General features: G+C 37.8%; 1 protein-coding gene across 5 annotated transcripts in view; it reads left to right on the top strand.

Annotated features, from left to right (window-relative positions):
* Window positions 1-25638, top strand: part of LOC124169842 (multiple C2 and transmembrane domain-containing protein) — a 251284-nt gene that overhangs the window by 95100 nt on the left and 130546 nt on the right. For 3 of the 5 annotated variants that reach the window (XM_046548628.1, XM_046548627.1, XM_046548631.1), the window contains one exon: window positions 11785-11841. The exons of 1 other annotated variant lie outside the window; for it this stretch is intronic. In XM_046548628.1, coding sequence (XP_046404584.1) covers window positions 11785-11841 — 57 coding nt within the window. Of the gene's footprint in view, window positions 1-11784; window positions 11842-22910; window positions 23103-25638 lie in introns of those variants that run through there. One more of the 5 variants, XM_046548633.1, reaches the window with a different exon arrangement.

Genomic DNA, 25638 nt, shown 5'->3' with positions numbered 1-25638 from the left:
GGAAAGTTCAAATTATGTATAAAATGTCATTTCTTGTTTAATTTTACGATAGTTGTGTGTAGTTAATTGACAGTAGGCTTCCATATTGAATTTCATTTTTGTAAAATTCATTAACTCATTATTAACTTTGTGGTATTCCATTATAAGTTTTCTTGGATATCACACTATTACTCTGATAAATATCTTTACCCATCCATTTCCACTATTCTGGCGTCCGTTTTAAAATTCATCAGGTAACTAGGTAACAATATTAAGATAAATAGATCATAATTTGTGCCTGAAGATGATGATAATTCATTGAAACCCGGGTCGCGCTATGTAAAAAATAAGTGGTGTAAGTAATAGTGTAATATCCAAGAAAACTTATTCATTTTTGCAGTCGTCTCTTTTCGTCATTAGGCTTATTTCGACCGGTTTCAAATATGAGTGGATAAAGTTATTTTAAGCTTCAACGACATATTTTTGACAATTCGACAGCAAAAAGGAGTGCGGGTTTCCTTCAATAGCCTCATTTACTCAGAATGTTAGGATGTAGCCATATGGTTACTGTGGGCGGAAATAGGTTAATTAAGAGATATTTTAGTGATTTTATGAGCTGTGAGCGTTGTGAAATGGCAAAATTATGTATGCATTTCACCACTAGTAAATTGAATATAGAGACGGCAAAAACATCCATAATTATTAATATTTTTTTCGGTGGTTTAATGAGCTGGAAACGTTGAGAAATAGCAAAATTATGCATATTTTACCATTAGTAAATTCAATATATTACCGGCAAAATCAGCCATAATTATTGGGACGAACGTATGAAAACGCTTATTATCCATAAAAAACAGGAGACAAATGATATTTTTTGTCGCATTTCGAAAATAGCGCCGCATAGTGAAAGAGAAACAAACCAGCCGATGATTGTTTTTTTTGTGATCCTCTATTGCGACCCGAATTCTATTCCACAACATAGGAAATGATTGGGCTACGGGCATAGAGACGAGGCCGTAAAAAATCAATTGAATACCTTGCTTTCCGTGGGAAACATTTTTTTTTTGTAATTACGTGGGGTTGCAAAATTTTCGTCATTAAAAATGGCACCGCCATTTCGTGCCTTTCTCTTCATTTTCGGATTCGCAAAGTTTCGTTGGCTTCGCCGTCATGGATCTCAATCAATGTCAGAGAGAATTCGAGCCCGAATGGAACTTTTGGCCTTCGTTTTTAAAGGGAAGCTGCGCTGCTTTAAATTTAATATTATTCAGTTTAAATAATGATGCAAAGACAACAATTTTTTATCGGACAAAGTCGTAGCTAAGCCCTATATTCTTTATTTTATATTTTTTCATGTATTCCCAAGATGGAATTGTATATTTATAAAAAATAAATTCTTCTTTTTATTTCAAAGCACTGCAGGAACAAGTGACTTTGTACATACGCAGTCACGTGCACGGGTGCAAAGTTAAATACACCAACGGATGAATTTCGCCATTAAAAAATATTTGACTTAGCCGGGATTCGAACCCGGATTCATGGCGAACTTCATCCGTTGGTGTATTTTCTTTTAATTTAACATCCAAATTTAAGACTTAACAGTTCTCCCTTACAATTAAGTTGATGAGGTCGTACATAAATCCATCCCGAATGGGAAAAAAACCCTCCCTGGCGAGATTCGAACCAGGGACCGTTTGATTTGCAGACTAGATTTTTACTCAGCCACGTTTGCCATTTTTGGAAACATTTCGTACCTTCTTACCCCATTGAAAAGCTTGAATATTTCAGGGAGTTCTGAAGGGAATTTTTTTACTTGCGCAAAAGAAATGTAGATTACAGATGTGATTAAGGTGACGCTTTGAGACTGTATCAGTATAACGTGCGTGAAAGTCTCTTCACAAGAATAAAATCTACATATATCTACATTTATTTCATTAGTCGTTAGCAAATTCTTGTTGCGACACAATTTGAATTTCGTTTGGTTAATGAATATGATACTGCCCTCCGTCGAAAAATTTGGAAAAATATTTATTTACGCATACATTAGTTTACAAATTCACAGTTTGATATTATGTGATATATTTTGATTTTCCAACTTTGAATTACGTCATTTTTAAAATATTAGATATTTGTTTAATGTTCACGCAAAAATTGGGTGTAAATAGTAATTTGTTTTGAATAGCATTGTCACGGTTGAACAATCATTAATCTTGAAAACCGAAAAATATTATTTTATCATCCATAATTATGTATTTGACCTGTTTTAGAAATATACAGATAAATCTATCTTGGCCTAAAAGTATTCACTAATAATTATAGCACGTTAATTGTGAAAATTCCGCACGATTAATTTTTTTTCTATTTACGATTACTTTCGAAATATCTTTTGATTTGTGTATGTCCTGTTTAGAAAAGAAAATGAGTAATCAGTCTTGGTCTAAATATATTATTAATAAGTCGGTTTGATTTATCATGAAAGTACTGCATGAATAGTTTTTATATTATATATCAGAACTTAATTTTTCAGATTTGATTAAACGTCATTTATGAAAATATTAGATATATTTTATAGATCACGCAAAAATTCGGTGTAAATAGTTATTTTTTAATCACACCTTCAATGTGTTTTTTAAAGTGCTTTTTCCATTAGGTTAACTTCAAAATTGTGTATTTGACCTGTTGGAGAAATAAAATGAGTTATCCGTCTTGACAAAAAAATATTCTTAATAATCGGAGCATGTCAATCGTGAAAATGCTGCTTGAAACGATTTTTTCCATTCGGCTGACGCATACTTTTTATTTTCCGCCATAAAAATTTATTTTCCTGAAACTTAGTCAGGAAGGAAAGTATTAAAATTTATTTCGTTCGTATCAAGCTTATGAAAGAAAGTGAACATTTCCTTATTTTGCGTCGTAAATCTACTCCAAATTTCCTTCCTACGATGAAGCCACCGATTCACGAAGAAAAAGTTGCAGAGACGCAGTTTTGTTGCCATGGTGAATCAATAAGTCATTTCCTCACCCATCCCACTTTTCAGTCGCCTGCACCCTGGTGCCGTGAAAGTAAATTACTTCCGAACTCATTATCACGCCGGTGGAGTAGTTTTGTGATGCACATCGTGTCTTTTTGCGAGCGAATGTCGAAACACGCGCGGAGTGCCTCGTGTGTCGCCAAGGCAAGATCGTCTTTTGCTGCTCTTTCTCCCGGAGGAAATTAAAGGGGGCACAGGAGACGGTAGATTCAAGGGAAATCACGTTAAAGGTTTTTTTTTTACGATCGATTCGATAGAAGCTCTTGGGTTTTAAAAGGGGTTGTCCGAAAAATAACGTATGTGTATCAAGAAATTTTCATGCTATTTACCCGTTTCAGACCTACTTCAAAATTTATCTTCATCTCGACTGCGAAGAAATTATCTCGGAGAATCAAAACAATAAACGCAATATTATAATAAATCTTCAAATACTACAAAATTAAAACAAATTTTTATAAAAAATGTTCTCATCGCGAGTATACGCTAGGATAGTTTCACTAAGTTATAATTTCAAAACAAAAGAGAATACCGAGTATAAAGGGATTACAACAACAAAATTTTCTGCCTTGTTTCAGCTCCTTCTTTTTATGCTTGTAATTTTGTGCTCAATCGATTTCTCAATTAACTTTGATGTAAACTTTTCGTCTTCTTTTTTTTTAACGATATTTCCCATACAAGCCGGTAATGTGTGCGATTAAGGTCTGGTTTATATGACTCTTTATCATTCTCAATCTTTTAAATGATCGCAGCGCTGCTATTAGATGCTGAACTAATCTCCATATTTAATTTTAAGTTCTGAATAACAATTGAGATACATTTAGAACCACAATAAAAGTGTTAAAATATTGCATTGCCATATGATTCTGAATATCTTGAAAGTATCAGCATGATATCTAATAGGAAAATGGGTCATACTTGAGTTGCAAGATTTTACGATGACAAAATGACCAACAACAAATCGAGTTTATCAAAACGTTATAAATTTATAAAATAACGGAGAGTTTTAGTATTTGAGCTACAATTTCTAGTGTTTTCCATAAAATAAGTTTCCCATAGAGCTGCAGCCGCGAGGAAAAATGCTATGCGAAATCCGCTGACATGGGCGTGTATCTTGGCTCTCTGTAATAACCCAAGCAATATTATTAATTAATAATATTATTATCAATTCTGCCGCAATCAACGTTGTCCTGACAAAAGTTAATTGTCGTCATTATTTCCTGTGCTTCTGTGTTATGTAATGCTGTTAATCAATTTTACCTTTGATTGTATTTTTTTAAAAGTATGTATTATTTTAATTGACTATGCTAATCGCTGTAAATATTTAGTCTTATTTTAATGACCAGGGGTTAGATGGAAAACCGTGGCTGCCCCTATGCATCTCCTTTTTATCGATATTTGCTATACAAGCCGGTAATGAGCGCGATAAATGTCGGGTAAGAGCGTTAACTGCAATATGATTGAGTTAATTCCACGTTTCTGGTGGTAATTTCGTTACTTCTGCACAGATACTGAATTAGGGGTGATTTTAATGGGATTAGTTTGGAGAGATGAATTCCTCGGAAGTGATGAAACGTGGGGTTTATTCTCTAGAACGTAGGGAAGGAAATTGACGATAGCGACGCGTGGGGGTTGATGAGAATTTTCTATTTTGGATAGTTATGAGACCCATTAACTCATCGAAACCTTTTAATAAATGTAAATACCTCTGTTGTTTCAGTAGTTGCGTGGAAAATTTGAATCTGAGGTTTTCGGGACGTTTATCCACATTGATAATGGCTTTCGGGCGTTCCTCCGCGTAGTCTTATCTAAAGGCGACGATAGTTTCACCAGCCATCCTGCTGGCGTCTTCACGCCGGAAGTATCGATGCGTTGAAATTGGCCGTCTTATATAGGAGCTTGGGGGGCCGTAAGTGGCTATGATTGGTCAGAGGGTTAGCTTTAAACCTTAAGGTCCATAAATATTGCAGCTATCAGACTGTATAACCAAATAATTTTTATGCTAATATGAATGCGTAGATTAAAAAAAAACATTTATACGAAAGTGATATCTCTTATAGTTTCTGAGATACAGTCTGGGACGTGAAATAATACCTTAGTAGTCTTATCTAAAGGCGACGATAGTTTCACCAGCCATCCTGCTGGCGTCTTCACGCCATGCTCGCTATCTCATGGTCCATGACATAAAAAAACAATAATTTTGTGAAAATTAAAGCACACATGCGGAGTTCTTCGTGCTAACTCCACAGACTAGGTACACATAAAGAATAAACCGAAAGTTCTGCTATAATTGGCCTTCTCATTAATTTGTTATAAACTATCAAATTTCCACTTCGTAAACAGCATTTCAAGTGAAAGTTCTCAACAATGCGAAAACTACAATATCTAATGGATAAAAAAAAGAATTTAAAACTAGGAGCCAATAGCCTATTATTCGATTCTTACAATCATACACCTCCTTTAATTTTGAGTGAATTTAAAAAACTTGGGACATATATGTCCCTTGACATGAAAGGGTTAATTGGTCGGGTTAATCAAAGAGTCGCTGGTGTGCTTTGTATGGTCCTTGTTTCCATGCGTTAGCCAACGCGTAGCCGTTTTCCATATTTTAATTCTCACTTATTTCTGTTGACTCGTAGTCGTTGCCTGTTGAAGAGGACCTAATTCATACTCAGTATTAGTGAATATCGTAGTTGCCCTGTATTTTGAATAAATTTTCTCAATTTGAGGTGATATAACACCCCATTGGTTCCAAGCTGTAAGTTGTTTACCAGGTCTCATGGCGGTAGCGATTCTAGAAATTTGTTTCGAGGTAGACTCTACCGTCATTGTAGATATCACCACATTACTATGAATGAAAACCTAATTATTACGTTTAAATTTTTTGGGAAAATTTCCCTTTTTTACACCCTCTGGGTTTGTGTAGGCATAATAGACAAAGCTGGAAATTTGCAATGCCAAAAATGTAAGCTCACTTGGTAATTTCCAACGGTTTTGTCCAGCTTTTTTCGATTTCAGCCCACTGTGCGTCGTGGTCGATGGTCAAAAATTGGTCGATGCGGGGAGGTCGTTGTTCTTTGAGGCTCTTTTGGGGATTTTGTTGCTGAGGCTGGCTGAAAGAATGAATAAAAGACCATGGAAGAAGAAGGAAGGGTAAAGTTGAGAGGAGTTTGAACGTGCTCAGAGAGCTGAGGACTGGTAAAGAAAGGAAATGAAGGGAATGGATTTTGAGCATGTGGAAGGGAAGCTGAATTCACCTCTGTTTTCTTCTAAAATACTATATGACATTGAAAAAAGAATCGATTAACAGCTCATCTTTGTTCCATTACACCTAGTAACTCTCGTACATTTATTTAAAAATGCATCCTCATGTTATACGCTTTCATTTATTTTAATATTTCGTTGATATCTTATCGCATCATTGGCTGGTATCTATAAATTTTGTGTAGGTAACCTTTTTTAAACACATACATGCCTATATGTATGTAAATCATTATTTATAATCTTTAGAATATTTTCAACAGATACAGGCGTTAAATGGTTATATGGTCGACACACAGTAGAACCTCGGATAAGGACCAAAATCCTTCAGAAGCGTTCGCTAACCGAGGTTTCACTGTCTTTAAATAAATCATGGTAGCACTTTTCCACAGTATTTAATACTGTAACACTATGGAAAAGTGCTTACATCTTTTATTTAAATATTTATAATCTTCCTGAGTTATTGTCTCCATCTATCCCAATCGTCTGAATGTATCCCAGTTTTCCTTTGATATAATTAGTGCTTAGGCAAAGTTTTTGTTGGTATTGATTTGGATGGAGGTGTTGAGCAGGGCTTGTCCATATGATTGGAAGTCACTACTCGTTGGTTGAAGGAGGAGTAGGCAGGAGCCGTGAACTTCCACACTTCTATCTTCATGTGAAACGAGTTCTGGAACTCGTCTGCGGGTCAAGGGTGAATCTTGATTCATTGGCGGAATCCGATCATCGAGTAGGCACGTGTGGGTAATCGTAAGAGACAACGAAGCCAGACAGGGCAAGCTGTCGTCAGACGTGTCTTGATTCCCGCAAAGCATACTGGATTCTGCTGCTTTGAGATCCTAGAGGCAACACAGTTGTGACAATCGTAATCACAGCGGAGAACGGGAGGAATGGCAGCGGTGTGGTGAAAGTTATTATAAAGATAAATAATTATATTATTGAATTATAAGAAATAAGAAATAATATATACATGCGATATATATTATTATGTACAATAATAACATTAAAATATCCCGGGTTGGGCAGAAGCACAGGACACAAAAAGATAAAAAAACACTCACAGAACTAAATTTTCGGTGGTATGCATCCACCTTCCTATGTATACCACCGAAAATTTAGTTCTGTGAGTGTTTTTTTATCTTTTTGTGTCCTGTGCTTCTTCCCAACCTGGGATATTTTTATGTTATTTACCTCGTCAAGGAACATTTCGAAGTGTCTATTGTTGCATCGCAATATACATGTACAATAATAAATAAATAAATAAATACATTTATGTATATACACACGTTTGAAATAAACTCACACGAGCATTATAAATTAAATAAAAGAACTTCTTCTTGCCCTAGGGTGGGCACATAGAAAAACTAAGCGATGGATAGAAAAATAAAAGTAGGGAACTTACGGGGAAAGGTTGTTTCTTACAAATTTTCGATGGAACGCTGCCCATCTTTCTCAAGTGAGAAGAGGAGGGAAAGTGAGGGTAGAAGGAAGGGTGTAAAGCAGAGGGCAAAGATGAGGGAGGAAAAACGATTGACGGGGATTGGTTGTGTTCTAGTGGGCGCGGTTTATATATTATAAAATTAATAAATATATTGACCTTAATGCCGATAAAAGAGAATTTTTAATGCACTGTGGCTAGAGTGTGAAACATTACGTCCATTCCGTTTAAAAAAAAGAGAAGACATGCTGACTTATGGAAGTGTTCTGATCCATGACAACGCCCGTCATTTCAGCGCTGATGCAGCCCAAATGCTCCTTGAGGAATTTTAACACAATATTTTTATTATTATAAGAAATATTGTCCGAGAACTATATGATATTTTGGCCGAGTTACAATGCTTGATGCATTTTTTTAATCAGTGAGTTTACATAAAAAGATTGCTCAACTTTCACATTCGTGAAAATAAAATTTCATAAATAACAATAGAAGTGTCTGTCATTTTTTATATACCAAATTACGGAGTGATTAAATACAAATGAATCGAGTTATTCGACAACAAAAGGTTGAAAATAAGTTAATGGCTTAGGTTCTGATCCAGATATATTTTTATAACAGTTTGTTAAACCACATTACGAAGTGATAATGGGATACGTGCAAAATAATTCGACTATCGGGGATATGAAATAAGTTAAAATACCTCAGGTTCAGGTCCAGATATAATTTGATAAAGCCTGGATGTTACTCGGAGCTTAAATTATTCGAATTAAACGTTATAACATTTTGAAGTGCAGTTAAATGAGCGAACGGTGTAATGAGGAACTCGCGCTGGAAGTTGCTTAAAAATATGTTCCGAAATCTTCTTTCGACCCTTATACAACTAATTTATCGTTTTTATAAAAGAGTGTTCAACTTAAAAAATGGACAAGATTTTTAATACGTCCCCGTTATCATTACGTTCGTTTTGTGCAATCAGTATTAGAGTTAAATGTAGAGGGTATTAGAAAAACTTTTCTTTCTCACGTAAATGCAGCTATTAAAAGTTATATTCCTAGTAAAATAAAAAATGAAGGTAGCAAACCGAGATGGAATGACACGAAAGTCAGGTAATCATTAAGGCCACAGTGAGGATCATGCCATGCAAAGATCAAAATAATCCGTACTCATTAATCCCCTATTGACGCGAGTTGATGATAAAATAAAATAAGCTGTGTATAAAGGAAACATAAAAGAAAACTATTATTATTATTGAAATAAAGTTAAAATTCGACCATTTGGTCGGGTGTTGACATACATTGGTCACAAGTTTACCCAAATCAATGCATGACTTTGAAATGAGGAAGAGAAATATATACGAGAATCCTAGAGAAAAAAACAAGCTTACTGGGAAGTATACCGGCCGCAGGGGGACGTTTGGAAAAAAACATCCGGTCTTCAATGTGTTCAGAGGATGCACCATACCTACCAGGAGAAGCTCATAAGCAAGAAGTAAAATATAAACTTTATCCCAAACTCATACAAAATACATACAAAATGAAAAGACCATTACAATTCAATATTATTTTACTTCCTCGTGAAGGTCTTTAGGTTTCGTGGGAAGGATTCAAAAATTACCTTAAGTAGACCGTTCCAAACCCCTTATTTCTGGTAAAGGAAAGAAAATTATCATTATATATTTAGCATATTAATTGTGCGAAAATCCACAGAGAAAATATCATTCGCCTTAAACAGGATTGGAACCGGGATCCCCCGAAATCTGGTCGAGTGCTTTTGCTAGTTAAGCTGCCGAGACGTCATTGCTCCTAGTGGAAATTTGAGGACTATACCGGACAAGGTGGTATGGACTGCTGAGCATATTATGTGACTAGCAGTCCAAGTCTTGTGCTCGGCGCCACAGCCGGAGAGCAAAGCCCGAACTTTGACCGCATAAAGGCGGTAGCTCTTGATTAATTTAATAATTCCGGGACTCGCCACGGTGATATATTTACGGAGTCACCGGCAATGCATAAATTGTGTGAAAAATCCACAGAGCCTCAGTAGCTTAACTGGATAAAGGACTCGACCGGAAATCGGGGGACCCGGGTTCGTATCCTGGTCAAGGCAAATGATTTTTTTCTCTGTGGATTTTTCGCACAATTTGTGCATTGCGGGTGACTCCGTGAAGTTATCATAGTGGCTAGTCCCGGTATTCTTAAATTAGTATATTAATATTCTCATATTAATGACGTTTATATTAAGATAAAAGGTATATTTCGTTCAGTAGTTGTTTTGAATAAAATATGCGAGAAGAGCGTTTGCCTGTGAGACCCCTGTGCCCCCGCTAGCCCCCATAAAAAACCTTGATACGCCCTTGAGCATAATGAGCTCCTTTACGCGTCTGTCATCCCGGTTCCCGCTATGCCCTCTATCTCAATTCATGATATCCTCCGTTTGCCACGTGCTTCCAATGGGAGGCGTCTAGTCGACCCCAACTTCACCCCACCCTATCCCTTAATCCTACGTCGATTTATTAACCTTCCTCCGATAAATCCCCCATGCTCGCCTCGTGCAGTTGGCCGCGCTGAGCGATAATCTCCTCTTTCCTGTACACGAGAGCTGACTTCGCTTGGATCCGTAGGAGTTCGTGATTTGCGCACTAAAACAGAATGAATATAGGTCATTTTTTTCTATCTTTCCTATTTCCTCATCTTGGTGATTACGAGGATATTGCTTCGGTTGCCTGAGATTACAAATTCCTTTCGAATTAAAATTATCTACGATGAGTAAAGCTATTTGTTTTAGGAATTTTCTCTAGTGAGATTAGATATTTGGTGATAGTATTATTAAGTTGTTTTAATGAAGTTATTGCCCTTTAATTTTTTATGAAAAATATTAGAATGAAAATATTTTTTTTTAAACAGCGTCTTTCTCGCGACCTGAAAAGGTAAAACAAAATTCTAAGAGCCTGAAAAAGTCCAATTTAACTGCTTCATATATGACGAAAAACTCCACTGTAACACTCAGTTTATACTTAAAAACAATGCAATACCTTATTGGTGTATGCGCTTACTGGAATAGCTGCTATTGAGTGTAAAAGTTTCCTTTATTCTTTGTGTAAACATTATGCTGTAACATCTTCAGGTTGAGACCGCAGTTCATTATTATCCATTTGGTATTAACTTATTTTATAACCTGGATACGGTTTGTCTCCAATTCTTTACTCAACGCTCCATTTCAGCTCGTCGTTAACATACTTTATCTGAGGATTCCGCGAGGTAGTCTCACGTGTCGTGCAAATATAAACTATTCTGTCTAAAATTTAATTCTAATTTATTATTTATTCTCGTATGAATTATTTTCTCTTCATCCACATGCCTTAATATCGAATATTTATTTTGAAATCACATATCCTTCGTTAAGATTACCTGGTGATATTATCCCCGAATTATTATCTGTCATATGTACCATTTATTTTATATTTTCGTATTGAGTGTTTTCTTTTCTAAAGTTTTATTGACAAAATGAATTGAAAAGTTCTCACAAGCTATATATCGAAGCCGAATAGATAGATGATTTTCCATGATAACTTTCCATTTTCCATGGTGATGTCTTGATAACTTAAAGAGTTGGCCTTTGCTCGTTTCAATACGTTTTGGTGATTTGCCGGCGACAAAAAAACATTGGATCATATTTTATTTTCTCTTCAAAACAACGACTTTATGAGACAATATTTATTGGTTTTTATTTGAACGAATAATGGTCGAGCAAATCAATTTTACTCCAGCATTGACGTCCCGTGAAATAAAAGAATAACGCTAATGAGTAAAATCTTGAAGGCTCATTATGGTAAGGGCTTGAATTATTTTTCTTGCCAACATCATACAAACGTATAAACTGTAGGAGAGAGTTGTTGAAAACACACACTAATCTATTTCGTAAAATTGGATCAATATTCTCCCCATTTTTACTCCTAGCATGAAACCATGATATCCTGCTTATCTTCGAGATAAGAAGAAGGAGAAGAAGCAACATAATTAACGTTGATTTCTGGCAAATTGTGACTCGTGAATTCCCCTTGTGACTGAATCATGCTTACAGGATGCCATGGATCTGGGTCCAAATTATGGAGATGCGAGTTATCATGGCTTTATGAAGGTAGGGTGCTTCATCAATGTTTTTCTTCACTAATCACGCGTTCCAGATTTTTGTGACACGAGTTGTGAGAAACAATATGACTGCGGACCAAGACTTCTTACCAGTCATTATTTGTCGTTTTCCTGTTTTGCTAATCATTTAACAACAAATTTACCTATACCATCGAAGCATTTCTCCCGTCATATACTGGAAGAATTTCTCATGCTGGTAACGGTTGTTTTCCGCAGCATTCTTCTTCCAAAAAAAGCTTGAAAGTGAGCGAAAATCATGTGGTGAGGGAATGCATTTTCAAAAGTATGACTTTTTATCACTTAACTCACGGATTTATCTGTTAAAACCTTCTATGAAGGACTTTAAAATAGGGGATCGGGCAATCTATGAAATATTTCAGTCGCAGCCGGATTTGGACCAGACTCCACGTGGTGGAAAACGTTGTTAAATCCAGCTCTCTAGATACGACAAGGTTTTTAATATTTACTAATAATATTATTATAATGTATCATCATCATTATCAGTGGTGAACAGTCCTAAGATTGGTTAGACGTAGCTCTCCACTCAATTCTCCTATAAATCTTTTCACACGTACGACTTCTACCTTTTCACGTCTTTCTTTACCTTGTAAATATATTTTACTCGAGGACTTCCTTTTCCGTTCTAGCCATCTACTTATCCCTCGACGATTGCCTTCATCCTACCATCACGTATCAAGATATGACCATAAGGTTGTTCCGTCTTCTTCTCAAGGTTTACATGAGGCCCATACAATGTATAGTATAGTATATATAGAGGCCGCCGCTATACACGGCGAATGATTTCATTCGCATGATCATTCAGCATGATCATGCTCATGATCATTCACCGTGTGTAACGGAACAATTCGCGAATGAATCTTCATGCGCATGATCATTCAGTGAAAATTAGAACATTTTCCAATTTGCTCACATGATCCTGTGAATGATCACGGAATCATTCAGCATGATAATTCGCATGATCATTCACCGTTTATAGCGGCCTTTAGGGCATCCTCGTCACTAATTCGGTCGGTCCATTTGATCCTCATCATTCTTCTGTAGTACCAAATTTCGCAGGCCTCTATCCTCGATTTCTCCGCTGCTGTGATTATCCGTGCCTCAATTCCTTAGGGAAACATAATCCAAGTATATAAATTAATACTTTTTAATATTATAATTTATTCAACTAATAAATTTTCACGACACCAACTTGATCCCTTGCATTAAATTGTTTCGTTGTAATTCATTTAGTTAATGGCAATATTTGAATAGCGTCCCCGTTCGCTGCGACTTCTGTCACTCTGACTGGTGACCACGTGATGGATGAGAATGTCATTGCAAAGCGCGTCTTATGAGTCACGCGAGTTTCGGATCCTTTCGCCACGAACAGGTCAAAAAACTCGGTGCACACCCCGTAATTCCATAATTGAAACCGATTGTTAGAGCGAAAAATTTGTGCGCAAAATATTTTTTAGTAACCCAAGAAACATAAGCATTTCATGGAAGTAATTGAAATGAAAAATACTGTCGGCGATAATTTCATAAATCCTGAAAGAAATTATGTTCGGTCCTCTCGTTACCTCAGTGATTCGACTCTAAGGTTTGCTTGGATATGTGAGGGTTGAGATAGCCCCATATTCATCTACGTCTACATAGCCTCGATATGGTGGGGGGGTGTCAGGACACCAGATGTTTGCGAATAAAAATGAAATACTTTAAGGAATTTAAGTCTAGCATTCATTAAAGGTCTTCAAGGTTCGGTGGAAAAACGAATTCTCATACCTATCTACATCTACATAATACCCTGCGAGCCACCTCCTGGGTGTTTGGCAGGGGGTGATTAATCGCCAGCATGCAGCATTTAGTTGGATTCCCACATGCACACCACACAGTCCAAAAAACGTTGCGCATACTAACAAATTATACTACCACATGCTGTTAGAATGGATAATTAAATTCAGAAACATGCAATACGGTGTACATAAGTTAGTAGTATGGTATGGTATTTCGAGGAGGCGACCGATAGCTGAGGTATTTTTGCGCCATGAGGGAAGGGTAGGTAAGGAAGGGTGGAGAGAAACCCGGCGTCGGCATTAGTCTGGCGCCAAGGGGACCACGGCTTAGTGTCCCATCCAACGGACGGAGTGTCCTCCTTGAAATGTCCTCCACACAACATTCAAGCAGGGATCGGGCAGTCTCTGAATATTCTCCGCCACCGCCGGGATTTATACCCGAGCCCACGAGGTGGGAAGCCAACACTCCAGTCACCACACCAACCCGAGCCCCCACAAGTTAGTAGGATACAATACAAGTCATCAAAGCTATTTTTGAGTTCCAACGCTGCCGTTATAAACTCTTATTGATCGTGGAAAAAAAGACATTCTGAATCTGTCTGTTCCAGTCAATCTCTCTTTAATTTTATTTATATGATCTGATTTTCCGCAGTATCTTGGCGTTCGTAAGATATGGCTAGCTATCTGTTCATAACTACCTATCTGATCGGCAAAAATATCTCTCTTAATTAATCGTTTCTATCGGACCTGGAAATATAGTGGGGTTTTGATATTATGTTCTCCGTGTCGCCCTCAAAAATATTTATTCCCAATCGCTCGAGCTTTGCTCAATAAGCTTTGCGCGCGGCATTTGAGTTTCTGATGGCTTCAGTAGCGGATACAGAAAAAAACTCGAGAAGGGGGCGCAAAATATATCTTGAGCTGCCTTTACTTTTACCGCAATGAAAAATAAGTCGCATACAAATTTTCATGAATATTCCAATAACTTCCTATTATTTCGTGTTTTGTTTTCTCCTAGATTACAAAAAATATTTGTGTTATTGGTTGGCATCTTATGAAATATATTTCTACCCGAAAATAGTTTTGTGAAAGTGTTTCTGATTGTTTTCGACACGTAAATATAAAATACTTTTTTACTCTCTAACCTACGATTCTCCTGAATGGACATTCCGCCTTCTTTCATTGCCAATCAAAGTTCTTTTTTTTCTATAGCAAATTTTCAAGTCCACCTTATCTAACACATGTTTCTCATATTTTATGTACTACAAGAGTGCTTTTCAAGGGTTGGGGAGGAAATCAGATTCCCTAGGGTTATTTTATGAGTGGAAGGATATTCCACATCTCGATCAAAAATAGCCTTGTGATCATCAGATTACCTCAAGGATTTGTTTCATACTATACCATTCCAAAATCCATTATTGGAAATTTACCTTGATAATTTTCGTATATCTCATAATTTATGCATCCCCCTGCCAAACACCCTAGAGGTGGCTCGCAGGGTATTGTGTAGATGTTATGCAGATGTATAATTCACGTGAGAAAATTAGAAACCTCTTGATCGCCCACATTCACTCACTCGGTGATTCAACCCGTAGGTTGATTTAAATTGGTGAGGGTAGAGCTCACCCCGGACGTAGCCATAGTCGCAAACCTGACTTTATCTAATAAATGTAAAATTTATTCTTCCATTACTTATCTATTTAGCACGTTGAAGCCTAATTTCGGTGTCAGAGCAGGATTTGAACTTGGCATTAATTTCATTGCCTCGTTTCGGCACTGCCGTTCGTCCGTATGCCTCACCGTTCATGAATTCAACACCGCAACGAGGCAACTACTTTCAATTAGCCGTGAGTGGTGGATGGGTTGATTGAGCGCGCTTCCCGACAGTCTTCTTTCATTGCTCCCCCGTTGTGTTGGACGTCGTTGCTGAGGGAATCGCTAAGTCTGGCGGTGCGCATGCAAATGGCGTCCTACCTTTTTTTACGGATCCTCTTCGTTGCACTTATTTCGTTTTTTTTAATTCCCTTGAGTGCGCTTCAGAACGTGCCTAATATGTAGAGCATGGAGTACCAACCGTCTAGAGACGAGAATGCTAAATCTTCGTCTGTTGTCTGCAAATCCATCTTAGTTTTGTCGTCCGCTGAATTTTCAGCCTCCAAAAAAGGTTACTACGAAATTTCCTTCTCTCCAATGTAAAATGATATTCATCTCTTTCCCTATTTCATTTGTACCCAATTCTTTTGAATGGTATAATTCATGTATTAGTTTACAGTAATGTACGAAAGCGATTGTTTGAAAGAAAAGCTTCAATATCACTTGACACTATTTTATCCGTCTTTATCCATTAAATATCAATATAGCTTCTCCTTTTCCTTGTGTTGATCTATTTTTTAATGATCATAATTATTTTGCAGTTTAGGTCAATATGATGCAAAATTCTTATGCCGACGTTTCGGTTTATTTGTAAACCATCTTCAGGGCTTATTTATTCATAGGGTTCTTTATTGATGTTTTTTATCAGTAAAAAATCCTATGAAAAAAATCAATCTCGTACATACCAATACATTTACTAGGTAATAATTTTTGGGGAAGGGAGAGGGGTAATAAAGCAGTTGGGGGATTAGATAAAAGATAGGGAAATGACTAAGATACTCATTTTCGATCAGAAAATCAAATTTTTCTCCTTTTTACTATTTCCCGCTGTATGGCTGAATCTAATCTTTGTTTTTTTTTCCTTGAAATAATAATTTTCAAGAACATAAAAATTGGAGCTGTATTTTTTCCTTCGCCTCATTAAACCAGATAGTAGACCAGGATTTTAGATAGGATGGTCTCCGAAGGTTTTGTGACGCAAGCATCATCAGTGATAAGAATTATGGCGTAAGCGTACGTAATTATACTCCGTAGCTTTGATATTTACTTCGCTATCTACTGCCTTGTTGACAAATTGCGATTTCTCGACTTGAAGATTTCTTAAGTGCCCTTACTCTGCTCAAACATTTCGATAGAATTTCTACTCCCGTATTTAACCGTTCTGCCAGCGGATACTTCTGATTTGGTTTAGTTGTGACGCTCTTGCATTCACCACACATGGCTATAAATTGCATTTGGTATTTCAAATACACATCCTGGATGTATCTTTTATTTTGTATTCCAAGTACAGATTTTTGTTATTTTCCCATTCTAAAATAAAAAATACGTTTGTAAAATACTTTTGAAGTGGATTTGATAACTTTTCCGCGACATCATGTTTCGGAGATTACTTCGTTTTCTTTAGAATCGTTTTCTTCATGTTTGCAACTATACATAACCTGCCAAGTCAGGTTACATTTTTTTAAGATCTCTCAGTCCCCATACAAATGTATTTTGTATCCTAAAAGTTATTTGAAATACTATTTTGTAGCTTGTTTTTCAAATAGCCGTATCAAAACTATTTTTTACTTTGCAATTTAAAATACGTTTGGAGCTGTATTTTGTATTGCAAACACTCCTTGGCTTGTATTTTCCCAGTCCTGATTATATCTAATGGGGAGTATTTCGAAGGTGACAACATTAATGTGGATGAATAAAATAATATTATAAAAAACTAAAATTCTCGCTTTCTCCTGAACACACCTCAAACATTCCAGTATACGTCAATTTTCATGTACAGTAAATACACGATATAGTACGACTTTCATGCCATAAGCTGAAATGATAAATCACATCATAATAGTAGTATACTGAGTGGGTGATAAATGTTTGAGTGATACCGTATCGGAAAAGGCAGTAATATGCTGACTTCGCACCAAATAAAGGCGGGCTCTGGGGAAAATTTTAGTTGCCAATTATTTTATTATTGCACGTGAAAATGACGCAATACTCATTTTAAATGGCTTCGATAATTAATCTCCTTAATTGAAACACGAAAATTGTTCCTGAAAAAGGTCAACCTTTTGGCGATGCTGCCTTTTCCTTCTGCGAGTGTTTTCATTTCGCCAGTGTCCTTCGTCGCTAATTCTCGCATAATCTTCGGTTACGGAGAGAGGAAGCAGTGAGTTTACGGGAAAGGATTCCCTGTTGGTTCTATAGACTGATCAAGCATCGACAGAATTGTCTCGTTTATATTTTCCATCTTAGTTTAATATTTTTATAGTATACATTCTTTATGGAAATAATTGGTTTAATTAAGGAGATATTATCTTTCCAATTAAAGATGCGTAAATCTTGTGTTGGTAGCAAATTTTATCATGTTCCCAAAAAGTATAGCTTAAATATAGTACCTGCGCGTCGCAATGTCTCGGAGCTGGTAGCTTAAGGAGTTGTTTAATTTGCGAGTCACTAACTAAAAATTTCACGATCGCAGATTATTGAAAGTTGTTGGAAAGGGTGTAGCAGGTTAAGATGGTGAAAAGTGCCCCCAGAGCTTTTGAAAAATAAAAAATGTACACCTAAAGTGCATCAAAAATTATGTTTTTCCCATAAGTTTCAGGCCTTAACAATGGAAATTAACCCAAAAAAAATTGAAACACTATTTTTAGTTTTTAACCATATCTCCAGTTTTTATTTTTGCAAAATCGTTTTATTTTTGTTTTAAAATGTGTATAATAGTACGTTATATCATCATGATTTTTTTCAAAAATTTTTGACCGAAAACTAAACTTAACATAAGTTTGAAATTTTCAAAATTAAATTTAAAATTTTAGGGAACAATAGACACGCCGAAAAAATATATGTTGTTACCCCTACATCAAAATATAATCTAATTTTTTTCAGATTTTTAAAATTGGTGGAACACAGTCAAAAACAAGAATAACTGCTTTGCGCTATTTTCATCTATGTATTCCAAGAGGGTATTTCATTTGATTGTTGAGAGCAACGACTGTTGATCAGTTTGTAATATTATTGATTAAGAGCAAGTGTTCACATAAACAATACCTATCACATTAATATTAATCGTAATTAATTTTTATGGCGATACTGTTAAGCTTCAAGGTAGTCTTCAAGCCTCGAGAAGTACTACGTCTGCCGAAAATGATTTTTTCTCTAAATAACCATGAAGTTATCGCCAGCATTTGAGCCAACTTCCTAAAAAAATGTTAAATATGCCTGATCACTCCATTCCAAATGTTAACAACGCGTCAACTTGTAAATATTGTTATTATTTGTAAGCTGACATGCTTTATATATACAAGGAGGGTACGCCGGGTCAAAGGTACGTGAACAAACTTATGATGCTTTGCATGGGACAAGAAATCTTGGGAATTTTTTCTTCATATCAGCAAATGGGCGATCTTCACAGCATATTTCATTTCCAATTTTATGTGTTTAAAATAAATATATCGATTAACTGGCTTGTACGATGACGATTCCGTTAGATAAGAATCAAATATTAGGTTAACCATTTTGCCCTGGCGATCGATCACATTTTTTAATCTCGTCGATCTCACTTGTTAACTTCAACAGTGGTGTGAAATAATGATTTGAAACCAAAACCTTTTGAAGAGCAGCAAATTTACTTCCACTTACATGCACTACGCAAAATGTACGCTGCATATGACGCATAAGCTATGGGATTAATCGTTATATTACGTGTTAAGGCTACCTACCTATGACGCTATAACATGCAAAACATTGTGTGAGAAATATTACGAAAACTCATGTTTAACTTAGTCCATGTTGTGAATAATTTTTTTGCCGGTTCAAACGTCTCCGCTGTGTCTAATTTCGCGCTTTGCGAAGGACACATGCGATGACCGAGTCGCCTACCAGATTTCTCTTTCCGAAGAGCGAACGTAAATAGTATCCAGTGATGTGAGATATGACTCAGCTGGGAGAGGAGGGTGGAGATACCTATCACCTGTCGCGGAGGAGGAGGGGAGCCTTTGACTTGCACATAAAGGGGTGGGTGGGGCCGGAGGGGAGGGGCGTGGGTGGAGGGCATGGAGGGGAAGGAACTCTTCGACTTCAGTCGCTAACCGCCTTCCGCGAGACCCAGACACCACGGTCAGAAACCTTTAACCGTGACCTCCGCCAATGATACCAACCACGTGCTCTGGTGAGCCTTTATTGAAGAGTCGTGTTTCGTACCCGTGGAGTTGAAGGGAAGGATTATTGGAACAACGTGTTGAGGAGGCTTCGAGGCTAGTTGCGCTGTCGGCCATGTTGCGCAGATGAGTTTTGTAACCGAATTTGTTAGTTAATGCTCTCTGAAACATGGTGATTCCGGTGACCTTGCTTAGGTCGGGAATATTCTCTTGAGGGACAACATTGGATAGCGTGATTCTTTTAGCACGGACGATTATGTTTGGGAAGGACTGTTTGAATCACATAGTGAGTTAGCGTACGCGTTTGTTGCACAATCGGCCATGTTGGTTGGATGAGTTTCGCAAACGGAGTTTGTTAGTGCTCTCGGTACCGCAGTGATTCCGTTGAAATTATTTCGGGAATTATTCTTTTGAGGGATAACTTTGCCCGATCGATTCTTAAAGCTCAAAATAACAGGTAGTACTGATAGTAAAAAAAGTTGCGAGTTTGTTTAACCATTTACTTCGTTAACGAGAAGGATTGTTGGAATCACGTGGTGAGGAAGCTTTGGTGCTAGTTGCGTAGTCGACCATGTTGCTCGAATGAGTTTCACAATCGGAGTTATTGGTTAATTTTCTTTGTAACGTGGCCATTCCGTTTTGCTAGACTAGGCCGGGAATATTCTTTTGAGGCCTGAGTCTTGTATCTCTGTATATGCTACTTCGGCTCTTTAAGCTAGGGAATTATTGTTGGAACCAAGTGGTGAGGAGGTTTCGGGGCTAGTTGCGCATTCGGCCATGTTGAGTGGATTATTTTCGCAAAGGGAGTTCGTTTGTGCTCTCGGTGTCGTGGTGATTCTGTTAAAATAGCTTAGGGGACTACTGTTTCGAGGAATAACTTTGTACTTCCCGATTCTTAAAGCTCAAAATAAAAGGTATTACGAACAGTCAATGCGTTAAAGGGAAGGATTGTTGAAACCACGTGGTGAGGAAGCTCCGTAATTAGTTGCGCAGTCAGCCATGTTGCGTAAATGAGTCTCACAATCAAATTTGTGAGTTAATGTTGTCTTTAACGTGGTGATTCCATTTAGTTTGCCTGGATTGGGAATATTCTCTTGGAGGGGACAACTACTGATAGCTGACTGATCTCTGTATTATAGGTATTACGGCCCTTAATGCTAAGGAATGATTGTTTGAACCACATGGTGAGGCAGTTTAGGCGTTAGTTGCGCAATTGACCATGCTGCGTGGATGATTTTCGCAATCGTAGTTTATTTTTGCAATCAGTATCGTGGTGATCCTGTTAAAGTTACATAGGGAGCTACCCTTTTGACGTATAACTTTGTAATGCCCGATTATTCAAGCTCAAAATAACAGGTATTACGGACAGTCAGTGTGTTAAATGGAAGCATTGTCGGGAAAAAAAAGTGGTGAGGCAGCTTAAGGATTAGTTGCGAAATTGACTATTTCGCGTTTTTAACCTTAGAAAACGAACTTTCAACTCATGACGGTCTGAATGAACTTGGTTTAGTGGAAATATTCTCTTAATTAATAGCTTTTTAATGCCCGATTTGTTGTATTCTTTAATTGTAAGGAACTTTTTCTGGAAGGAAAGTTCTGTTCTTTTGCATCATCTTGTTTTATTTGCTCTTTTTACGTTTTCTGTTTAATTATATACGATGCGCTGGTGTGTGATGAACTGAGACACCTAGCAATTCAAATTTCTGATTTTTTGCTGAGAAATTGAGACGTATTTAATCACTACTTACCAGAGCGTATATTTTTGGAATTACAATAGACTCACGAATAGTTTTAGCCAATCTTTTTTACAAGTTCCACTGTTATAATTATCGTAATTTCATCCCTTTAAGTTACTTCTGGATATTTTACTCTATCTAAAGTCTTCAACTTTTTAATTTTTTCCTAACTTTTACGAAAAGATTTACCGATGCCTGTCGTTCAGTGTACCTTTCTATGTGAGAAACACTTTTTTGCCGTAATTTCATTGTGAATTGCGTAACTGACGGGTTAATTATCTAATATTTCGCCTTAATGAAATTAACTCATTTATAGTGACTAATTAACCCTCTTCCTCATCATTATTAGGGACCGTTTTTGGGTTTTCCCTTGAAAACAGTACTTTGTCTGTCAGACAGGACGTTGAACTGTAATTTGCTTAGCTCTCTGAGTCCCGCAACTTCCTTTACAAATTCCAACTTTCTCTTTTTTCGTCTGGACGTAATAAAGACTAATATTTCCGCCTCCAAATAGAGGTGTAAATGACCTCACATTATAGTTAATAGGACAGACTGTAGAACAGTCGAGGTGGATATTAAGTAGGAGCCTTTTCGTACGGGATAAGTATTGCGTCATCACGTTTTGACTTGCGTTCGGAAGTCGGATCTAGGTCCGATTACCTCTTGGGGAACGCGTAAACTAACGCCTTGTGTCTCTATAGTTCAGTGCAAGGGTACTGCATTAAGCAGGCCAAATACCATCCCTTAGAAGGCTGCTTTCTGTTGCCACTTTGGTCGTATTTTAATCCATTATGACCAAATGTCGCTTCTAACCAACATCACAAATGTATACATTTTAGGCTCTATTCAGGAAAGATATAAACTTCTTTTGTCCTGTAAAGTTTAGTGGCGAAATATGTAGCAGCCACAACATTTATGATTAAGTAGAAAATTTTCACGTTTTTAACATGAAAAGCCTTCAAAGTTAATTTTTCCCAGAAGCAGCTCTAGGTTAGTGAGGGTTAACCTGTTTTCACAAATCTCCGCGGGAAGGTGATGGGTGCAATTCCATCCTTTTCTTCCAATATTTTGCATCATAACGTTTATAATGGCGAGGAATACCATTGAAAAGTTTTGAGTGTGGTAGATCACATCAATATGTTTAGGAATTTCGGTTAACATTATACCATATTTCCCCTTGATCACTTTGTCCGTCAGAGACGCGAGTGGGTAATCCGTAAATCCATTTAAATGCGCGGTGGATGACAACACATTCAGAGGCCGACTTTAGGATCCTCTTTTGTAATATTCGTGACCTGGCTTTAGTTCGTTGTCTCCTCCATGATTTCCGTTTCCTGCTTGGTGGTGTTCCTCTTCCCTGCGGCTACTCAGTTCTACACTGTGGGTTATGTCTTTCGGAGAATTCTGTCTCGAATATTCTCCCGCGATCACAGTTGTGTTTTCCTTGGGAATTTCTAGTCTTTTCGCCACAGACTAGTGCGAGTGACTGAGTTCAGTGATTTTTACGACTGGAACGCGATGGATCCGCCAGGGCCCCAAGGATTCGCCACCCCTGATTGTGCACCCGAGCCGATGGCCCGCACGAGGAAGAACAGGGCCAACGGAATGCCCAAGAAGGTGGTCATCTTCAAAACTCCCGTGGGAATCCTGGGCTGCGATTGTTCCGTCTTCGACAACGTCAAGGAGAAATGGCAGGTATGCCCGGCGGAAGAATACCCCCACCCCTGAGCTTTTTAACGATGGGATCTTGAAGCCTCCTCCCCGTTTGAGGCCGCGAATTTGCGCTCCTGGCCATCTTGAATAGAACCTCTAGCATTGCGCTCCATTGGAATGCCTGGCAAATATCGAGACTGAATGCCTGCTGCACGGTACATTGACACGTCAGTTAATGTAGTTCGTTAAGTTAGTGAGTTAAGTTAGTATATTTGAATGTATTAATGCGTGAATGAACACGGAAATGCACCGTGTAACCAACCAACTTGTGCGAATGAATGTACAGAAAATAGAACTTATTCTAATTTGGTTCATGCATTTGTACATGTTCCGTTCCGGTTCACAAAAACCGTGCATACAAACAGACATTTACTCGTTCGCGTTAATATATCGTGTAAACACGCCTTAAGTGGCGGTTTTATAACGTATGATTAGCGCTAACCGTAAGGTGATATAGCCTTCCACTTCACCTACTTAGTGGCGGCTGAAATTTTTGGTTATTTATAAGTTTGTCCTTATGCAGAAGTTATCCAGAACTTTGATCCACCTCCAGGTAAAGTTTATTTATTTATTTATTTCCATCGCCCCGAAAACAGCTCACAAGGCCTTTTACATCGGAGGGTATAACATGAAACAACAACTATCACACACAACCATGCCCTAGATAGGGGCAACCTACCTCGGCGGGACTCGAACCCGCGACCTTCGGTTTGGCAGGCGAGGACTTTACCCCGCCGCCACCGAGGCCGGCAAAGTTGAAGGTTTTATCACCTTTAGTTAGCGTTAACCAGACATTATAAAACTGGTCCTTAGACATATCGGTTCGTTGCAGTGGCGTAATTATCTCGCATGTGGCGCATGCGTCTATCGCTACCGTATTTGACGTCATACGTTTTCTGAACTAGTCACTAGTGTACTTGAAATAAGATTTTTTTTTAAAGTATGGTGTAATTCCTTCCCGTCGAATAATATTTGTGAGTTTTCCCGGGATTTGCACCCATTTCATGACCCATTCGCCGTTCACCATTCTCCTGTTGGTAAAAATATAAGTGCCCCATGCATCTAATGGAGAATATTGTAAGCACATGATTGATGCAAAATTTACCGTAAATCGAATAAATGTAAGTAGAGTTAGATTTTTGCAGTTCTTTCGGTTACCTACACCATGATTTCTTCCACAATCACTCCATTGCTCACTAATTCTTGGTTGGCAGGTGGTAGCGTTCGTAACTCACCCTGCCCGGGGTGGTACGAGTGTTAGCTGCCCGCAGAGATTGCCCGTGGAGGTCATTTACCCCAACAAAGACTGGATCGTGATTGTTAGCGGAGGGCAGGAATGCGAAGAGTGAGAGGATGGCGAGTCAGCCTCTTAGAGACCATCACGTGGCGAAAGATGAATTTCAACTTCATCTACACACTGCCCTGCAAGCCGCCTAAGATGCGTGTGGCAGGGGGTGTTAGGACACGAGCCATTTGCACATAAAAATGAAATGCTCTTACGAAATTACGACTGGCAGATATTAAAGCCTTTTACGGTTCGGAGTAAAAGGGAATTCATATATCTAACCGTTCGGCAAAATGTCTCTCTTAACCCTTTCAGTGCCAGCCGGCCGATCTATTGGCCCGAGGGGTATGTGCGAAGAATGCCACGGGCCGATCTATCGGCCGGGTGTATTTAAATTAATTTAAAAATTAAAAGTTTTTCCCAAGTTGTACAGAAGAGATAACAACATGGGTGAACTTTTTAATCATTGACGTAAGTATTAGAAGTTTAAATAAAAAAAATTAGCTTCAACACATTCATATTAGAATTTTTTATAAAATTTTAAGTAAAATCGTGCAAATTCATCAAAAAAGCCCTGGCATTCTTCCCGTATACCAGGTAAAAAAGGCTGGCACTAAAAGGGTTAATTTATCGCTTCTGTCGGACCTGGAAATATAGTGGGGCTCTAATATTATGTCCTCCGTGTCGCTGTTGAAGATATCCATTCTCAGTTGCTCAAGCAATCTAAGCCTAGCGCGCAGCCTCCGAGTCTCCAGCGGCTCCCAGCCTAATTCGCTCAGCATCTGAGGAACGCTGTCTGTGCGGCCGTAGCAGTTTTTGACGAACCGCGCAGCCTTCCTCTGTATTATATTCAGTTCGCGGATTAAGTCTTTCTACTCCGGATCCAAACGCTCGTTGAATATTCTAGGTGCGGTCGGGCGAGTGCGAAATAGCACCTTAATTTAACTTTCTAATCCGAAAACCTCCCCCCAATGCGCTTGACGAATCCTAATTTCTTCAGGGCTATGCCGCAAATATTCCTTATATGTATTCCGCAGGAGAGGTTCGTGGTTACCGTAACTCTCAGGTACTTTCTATAGGTATTTCTATTTTCGTGAAGTCTTTCCACCGATTTAAATCAAACAACGATTTTAAACGGTGGAAATCCCGGGAAATCCTCACGAATATTTTTCGGCGGGAAAGAAGTACAACATAAATTTTTATATTTTAAATACACGAGAAATACAATATTTT

This window comes from Ischnura elegans, chromosome 12, assembly GCF_921293095.1.
Source record: "Ischnura elegans chromosome 12, ioIscEleg1.1, whole genome shotgun sequence".
NCBI lineage: Eukaryota > Metazoa > Arthropoda > Insecta > Odonata > Coenagrionidae > Ischnura > Ischnura elegans.
Note: the sequence above shows the minus strand (reverse complement) of the source record. Positions and strands in the feature narration are given on the sequence as shown.